Source organism: Physeter macrocephalus, chromosome 2 (genome assembly GCF_002837175.3).
Source record: "Physeter macrocephalus isolate SW-GA chromosome 2, ASM283717v5, whole genome shotgun sequence".
NCBI classification, from domain to species: domain Eukaryota; kingdom Metazoa; phylum Chordata; class Mammalia; order Artiodactyla; family Physeteridae; genus Physeter; species Physeter macrocephalus.
Window position 1 is genome coordinate 18,038,647 of NC_041215.1, and position 9,953 is coordinate 18,048,599.

The 9,953-nt window shown below is 49.5% G+C and overlaps 1 protein-coding gene across 1 annotated transcript; it reads left to right on the plus strand.

The window, feature by feature from the left end:
• Nucleotides 1-4,557: 4,557 nt before the first annotated feature.
• Nucleotides 4,558-9,953, plus strand: SPC24 (SPC24 component of NDC80 kinetochore complex). The gene is made up of 5 exons (XM_007106675.3): nucleotides 4,558-4,739; nucleotides 8,042-8,186; nucleotides 8,355-8,459; nucleotides 8,904-8,980; nucleotides 9,779-9,953. The coding sequence occupies exons 1-5, from the start codon at nucleotides 4,580-4,582 to the stop codon at nucleotides 9,883-9,885; spliced, it is 594 nt and encodes a 197-aa protein (XP_007106737.1). The 5' UTR covers nucleotides 4,558-4,579; the 3' UTR covers nucleotides 9,886-9,953.

Genomic DNA, 9,953 nt, shown 5'->3' on the forward strand with positions numbered 1-9,953 from the left:
ATACACTACCAAATGTAAATTAGATAGCTAGTGGGAAGCAGCCGCATAGCACAGGGAGATCAGCTCGGTGCTTTGTGACCACCTAGAGGGGTGGGATAGGGAGGGTGGGAGGGAGACGCGAGAGGAAGGGGATATGGGGATATATGTATACATATAGCTGATTCACTTTGTTGTACAGCAGAAACGAATACAAAATTGTAAAGTAATTATACTCCAATAAAGATATTACAGGGACTTCCCTGGTGGCACAGTGGTTAAGAATACGCCTGCCAATGCAGGGGACACAGGTTCGAGCCCTGGTCCGGGAAGATCCCACATGCCACAGAGAAACTAAGCCCGTGCGCCACAACTACCGAGCCTGTGCTCTAGATCCCGTGAGCCACAACTACTGTGCCCGCGTGCCACAACTACTGAAGCCCTCACGCCTAGAGCCCGTGCTCTACAACAAGAGAAGCCACTGCAATGAGAAGCCCGTGCACCACAACGAAGAGTAGCCCCCGCTCGCCGCAACTAGAGAAAGCCCGCGCACAGCAACGAAGACCCAACGCAGCCAAAAATAAATAAATTAATTTAAAAAAAAAGATATTACAAAAAAATAGAAATTGTGCATGAAAAAAATATGTCTATGCCTTTATAAATATAAATATATGTCAAAGACATATGTCTATGTCTTTCATATGTCTATATGAAAAAATATATATATGTCTGTTTATTTTTGTGGCAAAATATACATAACAAAACATTTACCATGTAAACTATTTTTAACCGTGCAGTTCAGTGCCATTAAGTACATTCACATCGTTGTGCAACCATCTCCACCATCCCTCTCCAGAACTCTTTTCATCTTCCCAAAGTGAAACTCTGTCCCCATGAAACACTGACTTCATCACTCCCACACCCAGCCGCTGGCAACTGCCATTCTATTTTCTGTCTCTGAATTCAACTCCTCTAGGGACCTCATATAAGTGGAATCGTGCAGTATTTGTCTTTTTATGGCTGGCTTATTTCACTCAGCATAATATACTCAAGATTCATCCACGCTGTACCATGTGGCAGAATTTCCTTACTTAAAGACTGAATACTATTCCATTGTTTGCATGCACCACATTGTATTTATCCATTCATCCATCAGTGGACACTTGGTTGCTTCCACCTTTTGGCTACTGTCAATCATGCTGGTTATACAAACATCTTCAAGTGCCAGCTTTCAATCTGGGGGGTATTATACCTAGAAGTACAATTTCTGGGTCATACAGTAGTTCTGTTTTCAGTATTTTGAGGCATAGCCAGAGTTTTTTCCAGAGCAGCTGCACCATTTTACATTCCCACCAACCAGTTTTTCCACGTCCTCACCAACAACTGTTATTTTCTGATTTTTTTTTTTTTTTAAATAGTAGCCATCCTAATGGCTGTGAGTGGTTCTTTCTTTATTTTTTGGAAGTGAGGTGAATGGCCTTTTTGACAGGAGCATTTATATTTTTCAGGCTCTGGTTGTGCAACCTGGAATGGCTTAACTCTTGAAAAACCTTTCCCAGCTGATAAGAGAGCTATCATTAGCCCATGACTTAGAAAGATTAAGAACTTGCCACGGTCATAGGTGAACTGCAGAGCCAGAAACTGAACCCACGGTCTTATCTCTTCTTCATTTCACTCAGCACTGTGCCCGCCTTTAGGCACAGAGAAGGCCAGCCCCTGCCACCAAAGGTCACATAGCTGATGGTGACAGAGCAATCTCAGCATCAAATGCTCAGCTAACAGGAAGGTGAGCGATGCCGTAAGTGCTGACTCTGGGGACCCAGCTCCATGCCCCAACACCGACATTTCTGCAGGAAACAACTAAGGTGTCATCACTTATACATCTGCTAGCCACCCTATGAGACAAAGGCTGTGGAGCTTCTTAACCTGAAAATCTGGGGATGGCCTTCTGGGGTCCTGAAATCCAAAAATGTGTGCCTGTTGAGTACATTTTTCAAAGAAGAGCCTGTCTCGTTGCTTTCATTAGATTTCAAAGGCATCTGTGACCCGGGGAAGACTATATATAATATATAATAAATAAATATATTAGTCTTAAGGGAGTCCCCAGCTCCATGACCGCTGTAAAAATATTACAACTTGAGCAGTCCCTGGGGTCTTGGCAAAAATTATCCCATGAAAGTAAGCTCTAAGGAGGAAGGTGGCTCCAGGCTTGGGGTTGGGGACCTGTCAGATTCTGGATGGTCAGTGGAAATCTTGACGCCTCTGTTGTAGTTTCTCTCCTCTCTCCCTGGCTGTGCCTTCTCTGTCTGGCCGGCTTCTCCTCTCTTCTCCAACGTCTGCAATTGGTGGGTCTCAGAACTTAGTCCTCAGACCTTGTCCTCTCCATACTCTCCCCCAAGAGAGCTGTCATCTGATACTGGCTGCACCCTGACGATGCCCGGATTTCTATCTGCAGCTCAAATGTCTCTGCAGACTCATAGCCAAGCAACTACCTTTTCTTTTTTTTTTTTTTGGCCACGCCATGGAGCATGCGAGATCTTAGTTCCCTGACCAGGGATCGAACCCACGTCCCCTGAAGTGGAAGCACGGAGTCTTAACCACTGGGCTGCCAGGGAAGTCCTGCAACTACCCTCTTGATAGCTCCACGTGATCAGCCTCCAGGCACTGGGAACTTCCCCAAGCTTTCCATTTCACACAGCCCTCCACCTCCAAGCCTGCTCCCCTACCCACCTTGGTCACTAGTACCACCACCACCACCCACCACCCAACAGGTGTTTGGGCCAAACACCCAGAAGCACCCTTTCTCTTCCTCAGAGAAGGATGGAATCCAGTCTTGCTGGCAAGTTCTCTTGATTCCGGAAGACCTGGAGCCAATCCACTCCATAGCTCTTCCCTGCTTAACACCTTTGAACTTACTCTTTCCTCTGCCTGGTGCTTTTTTGTTTCCTTTTCATCACTCGGGTCCCAGTTCATATGTCCCCTTCTCAGGGAGTCCATCCCTGACCACCTAACCTAAAGCCACTTCCCTCCCCTGCCCCAACTCTGGTGACTCTGTCCTATGACCCTGTTTTATTCCCTGTAGCAGGTGTTCCAGGCTAAAATGATTCTGTTCATTTGTTTCTTTGCTTACTGTGAGGACTTGCCACTAGAGCTGTGGCTTTCAATGATTTTTTACACAACCCACAGCAAGATACAAATTTCACATGTGACCCAGTGATCCAGGTGTTATGGCTGCATCACAAATTACCCCCAAGTTTACTGGCTTTAAACAAAGGCATGGATGTTGCTCACAAACCTGCAGTTTGGGCCGGGCTTGATGGGAACAGTTCTCTCTCTGCTCCTCTTGGTGTCAGCTGGGATGGTTCAAAGCCTGGGGGCTGGAATCATCTCAACGTTCACTCACTTACTTCTCTGGTGGTTGATGCTGGTTTCGGCTGGGACCTTATCTGGGAGACTCTTCACGTGGCTTGGGCTTCCTCACAACAGAGCAGCTGGGCTCACAGAGAGTATCCTGGAATTGAGAGAGAGGGAGAGAGCGAGCTAGCACCAGGCAAAAGATGTATTCTAGTTTCTGACCTAGACTTGGAATTCACACGGCGTCCCTTCTGCCACATTGTTTGTTGCACAAATCCTGCTCAAGTTCAAGAGAAGAATTGGAGTCTGCCTCTTGATAGGGAGTGACAAAATTGGAACTATTTCTGTAGCCATTTTTTGGAGAATACAATCTGCCACACCCAGTAGACAAATGGGGGGAGTTTCCCAAAGCAATACTTGGCTTTCTGTACACAATGCACTGATTTTTTTTCTTCCATTGTATTTTGTTGAAAATGCTGATCATGACCCGCTGGATTGATTTCTTCACCTCATTTGAGGGACATGTCACAAAAGTGAACAGTTTGTCTTTCCTCAACCGTAACCCCGCACACAACATGGTGTTCGGTGAGAATCAAACACCTCACCCACTAGCTTTCTATGTATTTTTTATTTAACACCTATAAAGCACGTACTGAATACCAGGCACTGACCTCATTCAACTCTCACACCAACTCTGAAGTAGACACTATGATGATCCTCATTAACTGAGGAGGAAAGTGAAGCACAGAACGATGAAGCAATTTGCTCGGGGTAACACAGCTAGTAAGTGGCGAATCTGGGATTGAAACCCAATAAATCTGGACGCAGACTCCATTTCGCTACGCAGCCTCTTATAGAATTTACTTATTTATGATGTTTATTGTGAGTGTCCCTCACACACATCGCTGAACCTCAGCTCCACGAAAAGTAGTTCTCGGCTTCGCCCCTAGAACAGCGCGTTGCTCGCAGCAGGCGCTGGACCCGGAAAGTAACAGCTTGAAGCTCTTGCAGCCGCTTTCCAGCCTGCGCAGGCGCATCAGGCAGGACTCCGGAGGCACCACCCCCTCTCTACGCAGACTGGCCATCGCTGACAGAGGAGCCGGCGCAGGCGCACTAGTCCGACTGGAAGCGGCCTCCCTCATTGGCTGATGATTGACGTGGGATAAACCCAATGGAAACGGGCCTCTCCTGGAAGGGGGCGGGGCCCAGGGGGCAGTTAAATTTGCGCGGGATTGGTCCTAGTGCAGTCATGGCGGCCTTCCGCGACATGGAGGAGGTGAGCCAGGGGCTGCTGAGCCTGCTGGGTGCCAACCGCGCCGAGGCGCAGCAACGGCGGCTGCTGAGGCGCCACGAGCAGGTGGTGGAGCGGCTGCTGGAGACGCAAGACGGTGCCGAACAGCGGCTGCGAGGTGAAGGCCGGGTCGGGGTCGGGGGGCGGGGGGCGGCGGGCAGCCGGGCCCGAGTGTTGGTGGTGGTGGCCAGGCCGGCCTCGAACCTCCTCCCTTCTGGGCGCCCCATCCGCTACCCTATTTCCCCGTGCGACCGGCGGATGAGCATTGTCCCCTCTGAACCTCGGTTTCCCCACCCATGAAACGGGCTTCAGGACAGCAGCCACCTCCCAGGGGTTTAGTGGTGAATGTAGGAGGTGTGACGCGCTGTGAGCAGGAGCTGGGACCCAGGGTTTGAATTGGGGCTCAGGTGTCAAAGCGCCGGATTTGAATCCCAGCACCGCCACTTCCCAGCTGTGAGATTTGAGGTGACTTACTTAACCTTGCAATGCCTCTGTTTTCCGTAAAATGGTTGTAATAATAAATAGTCCGCATCTTCCTGCTGAGATTGTTCACATGTCTTACTGAGCACCTGCTGGGTCCAGGCATAGTGCCAGTCATGGGGTGACAGCCGGGAACAAAGCAAACAAAATCCCTGGGGTGGGGGTAGGGCTAATATTCTAGTGGGGTGAGACAGAGGATAAACAAGAAAAATGGATTTGTCAGGAGGTGATGGGCTAAGGATTTCAGCTGTTAACTCATGAACCCTCTGGTCCCAGTCCAGTGCTTCCCTCTCAAGCCTCAGTTTCCTCATCTGTGAAATGGGGATGCCGATAGCACCCCTTGATGGATCAAAGATTCATGGAGATGATGCTTGCACAGCACTGTGCCCTTAAAAGGGGCATGGGAGCTGCCTTTGTTGCAGCTTTTCTCAGCATCAGGGGTTTTTTGTTTTTGTGTTTTAAAGGCTTCAAACTTTTTTTTATTGTGGTAAAATTGACATAACCTAAGATTTACCATTTTAACTATTTTCAAGTGTCCGGTTCAGTGGCATTAAGTACATTCACATTGTTGTGTGACCATCACCACCATCATCTCCAGTATTCCATTGTATGGATACACCACAACACCACATTTTGTTTATCCATTCATCCATCACTGGACACTTGGGACACTTCCACCCCTTGGCTATTGTGAATAATGCTGCTATGAGCATGAGTGTACAAATATCTCTTTGAGTCCCTGCTTTCAATTCTTTTTTGTATTTTCCCAGAAGTGGAAATGCTGGATCAAATGGTAATTTGATATTTAATTTTTCTGAGGAACTGTCATCTAGTTTTCCACTGTGGTTTCAGTGCCAGGGATTTGTAATGCCTTTTGACAATTACACTTTATGAGGGGGTGCCATTTGGGTTGAGACTTGAATGATCTGGGAGCTAGCCATGGGATGGCTCCGGGAGGAGTGTTCCTGGCAGAGGGGACTGTCAATGCGAAGGTCATGAGGTGAGAATGAGCCTGGAGACCCAGGAGAAAGAGGTAGAAGATGAGGTCAGCAGGGGCCAGACTTGCCAGCCTGTGAGCCCCCAGGAGGAGTTGGGATGTTAGTCTAAGCACAACAGATGTCCTGGTCAGGGTCTCCTGCTCTTTTCTCCTCCTCCTCCTTCCTTCCCTCCCCTCCCGCTCCATTAACTCCCCTTTCACTGGTGGTTGAGGAGAAACTCAGCATCACCCAACCTGCCTGTGTTTCAGAAGAACGGATGGATTGGGGGCAGGGAGACAAGAGTCGGTGTGCTAAGGAGCTGGGGTTTCGATCCAAAGGATCCAGTTCAGATCCCGGCTTCAGAGCTAAGTGTGTGGATAAATCACTGGACCTTGAGCTTCTGCTCATCGCCTCTCAAATGGGGGGAGGGGTTCAGCCACCCTCAGAGAGCGGTGAGAGTTCAGTGAGTTAGGGCTCCGTGGTCACCTGTGGCACTTAGCACACATTCGGGTAACGACAGCTTATAATGACCGTCCATGGGGAAGAGATCATCCCAGGAGATTCCGTTGTTGTTCAGAGGGTGAGTGGAGAAGGGGCGGGAAGGCTGCACAAGAGAGCCAGACCCTCAGCTCTCCTAACAGGAAGTCAGCAGGCACCGTCTAACACAGACAGATCAAGAAATAGCAGCATAAGCAAATTATTTAGAAATATGAAGGTCGATGCCAGAGAAAACAGTGAAGAGTTTAAGTGGCTGCTTCAGAGGGTTGGAGAGGCTTAGAGAGCCTCTAAGCCTGTGTGTGTGTGTGTGTGTGTGTGTGTGTGTGTGTTTAAATTTTCACAACCATAGACATGTAGTGCTTTGATTAAAAATTAACTTAATATAGGTTTATAAACACTTAAACACCGGCCCTTTAAGAAGCATTTTCATCCGTGCCTTCTCTGAGTTGGCAGGTTTCTCTGACTCTGTGGGAAGGAACACAGTAACCTTCTTAGGGTGTTTTTGACCCTTTTGGATGTTTTGTTCAAAATGTGTTTATTCTGAGTAGGTGTTGGCGATGTACAGTGATTTTAAGACGCAATCTGTGCTTTGAAGAAGAGAGACGGAATAAATAGTCCAGTGTGATAAGGGCTGTCCTGGGAGCACAGTCTCGCCCCAGGAGGGAGAAGAGAGTGTCCGGCCGCCTGAGTCAGGCATTATCCAGAAGGCCTTAATGCTGGGAATGGTGTGCCAGTGGACAGGGACACAGGGGCACAGGTCCCTGGAAGACAGGCAGGCAGGGGCCCAGGACTGAAAAAACATGGCGTGTCTGCACGATGATGAGGCGTCTTTGCAGCCAGAGCAAAGGGAAAAGCACGTGGTGGGGCGAAAAGCAGGGAGAGAGGAGGTTGGCAGGAATGGCGAAGGTGCCCCAAAAGACCTGGACATCATCCTGGAGACACTGGGGAGCCACGGGAGGTCCTTGGGCAGGGAACCGCTTAACATTTGGCCTCTGACGCAGCTGCTCTGAAGGCAGAGAGCAGAAAGGATTTTGGCAACGGGAGAGACCAAAGCAGGACACGACAGGGAGGTTTTTGGGGTGGTCCTGGAGGCATGAAGGACCAGCACGCGGAAGAAGGGGTCCTGCCCGACGGGATGGCTAACTGGATCTAGAAAGTGAGTCCCAGGGCTGTTGCTTGGACAGTGGGGTCGAGAGTGACGTCATAAATTAAGACTAGGTGTGCAAACAAGGACCAGGCTTTATTACTTTGGATGGATTCAAGTGTGATTTCGGTGAAGTGGAAGCACATGTGCCAGGTCCAGGTGGGACTCTCAGGTGGGCATTTGCAAATAGAACGATGGGTCCGGGAGCTCGAGGTGGAAGTGGGAGCGTGGCCATAGATGGGGGCGTTGAGGCCGCCCTCTGCTCCGGGGCTCTCCTGGGGAGCCCGAGTTGAGGGGCGCAGACTTCTCCCTGCCCTGCAGAGGTCCTCACTGCGGAGGAGGAGGTGGCCCAGAGCCTCCTCAACGCGAAGGAGCAGGCACACCAGGGCGGCGTTGAGTTGCGGCAGCTTGAAGTGGAGCTTCAGAGGGCCAGCGAGGAAGACGCCCGTCTGAAGGCCAGCCTCCTATATCCTTTCCTGTGCGTGCGGAACAGCCGGGCCCCAGCCTCACCCAGGAGGCCCTTGTTCACTCTAGAAAACACACCTGGAGCCGGCAGCCCCGGGCCCGACGGGGTTGGTGTGAGCACATGGGCAGCCCTCCCTCCAAAGCCAGGGGTCCTTAACTGCCTGTTTACTCGGCTCAGCAGAGAGCTGGAGGAGCTCAAGGAGATCGAGGCCGATCTCGAAAGACAAGAGAGGGAGGTTGACGAAGACACGACAGTCACCGTCCCTTCAGCCGTGTAGGTCCACAGACGCGGTGTGAGTGCGTGTGTGTGTATGTGCGTGTGCGTGCACGCAGCCCACAGCTCTTTGTTGGAGTTGACGCTGGAGTAACTTCTTTTCTCTCTCTCTCTCTCTCTCTCTCTCTCTCTCTCTCTCTCTCTCTCTCTCTCTCTCTCTCTTTCTCTCTCTTTCTCTCTTTCTCTCTCTCAGAGGGAGGTTGACGAAGACACGACAGTCACCGTCCCTTCAGCCGTGTAGGTCCACAGACGCGGTGTGAGTGCGTGTGTGTGTATGTGCGTGTGCGTGCACGCAGCCCACAGCTCTTTGTTGGAGTTGACGCTGGAGTAACTTCTTTTCTCTCTCTCTCTCTCTCTCTCTCTCTCTCTCTCTCTTTCTCTCTCTCTTTCTCTCTCTCTCTCTTTCTATCTCTCTCTCTCTCTCTGTTTTGTCTTCTCATGCAGGTATGTGGCTCAACTTTATCGCCGAATTAGTAAAATCGAGTGGGATTATGAATGTGAGCCGGGGATGATCAAAGGCAGTATCCTTTGTGGTGAAAGTGGAACCTTGTGCACTCTTGGTGGGAATCTTAAACGGCGCAGACACTATGGCAGATCCTAAAAAATTCAGCAGAATAACCACATAGCCCAGCAGGTCGACTTCTGGGGATACGCACGAAGGAATTGAAAGCAGGGACTTGAGCAGATGTTTGTACATCCATGTTCACAGCAGCACTGTTCACAAAAGCCAAAAGGTGGGAGCAACCCAAGTGTCCATCAGCAGATGACCAGATAAACAAAGTGTGGTCCATCCATACGGTGGAATATTACTCGGCCTTTAAAAGGAAAGACATTCTGGCACATGCTACAACATGGATGAACCTGGAACATAATCTGCTGGTTGAAATAAACCAGACACAGAAAGTCAGTCCTATATGATTCCACCTACATGAGGTCCCTGGAGGAGTCAGATTCGTGGAAACAGAACGTAGGATGGGGATTATGATGGGAGGGGGAGTCAGTGTTTAATGGAGACAGAGCTTTGGTTTTGCAAGATGAAAAGAGTTCTGGAGATGGTGGTGATAGTTGCACAACAACATGAATGTGCTTAATGCTGCTGAACTGTGCACTTTCAAATGTTTAAGGTGGTAAATATAATGTTATATGTATTTTACCACAATTTTAAAAAAAGATAGTGCATTATCTTAACTTTCTGTTCATGAAAATTTCTTTCAGTCTCTAATTATCTTAATAATAACAATTGAAAGGCAGTGTCCTTTCGTCGTGGGGGGAGGGGGAGGGCCATGTGTGCTGGGTTTCCCTTACATCTGCACCCTCAGTCCATCATGGCCCCAGCGTTGCTCAGCCCATCCACCTGGACAGCACCCAGCTCTCCAAGAAATTCATCAGCGACTATCTCTGGAGCTTGGTGGACACGGAGTGGTAGCCAGGAGCCTCTGGGACTGCATCGTACAGTCCCACACAGTGGGAATCAGCCCGTGGTGGGTGGTCAGT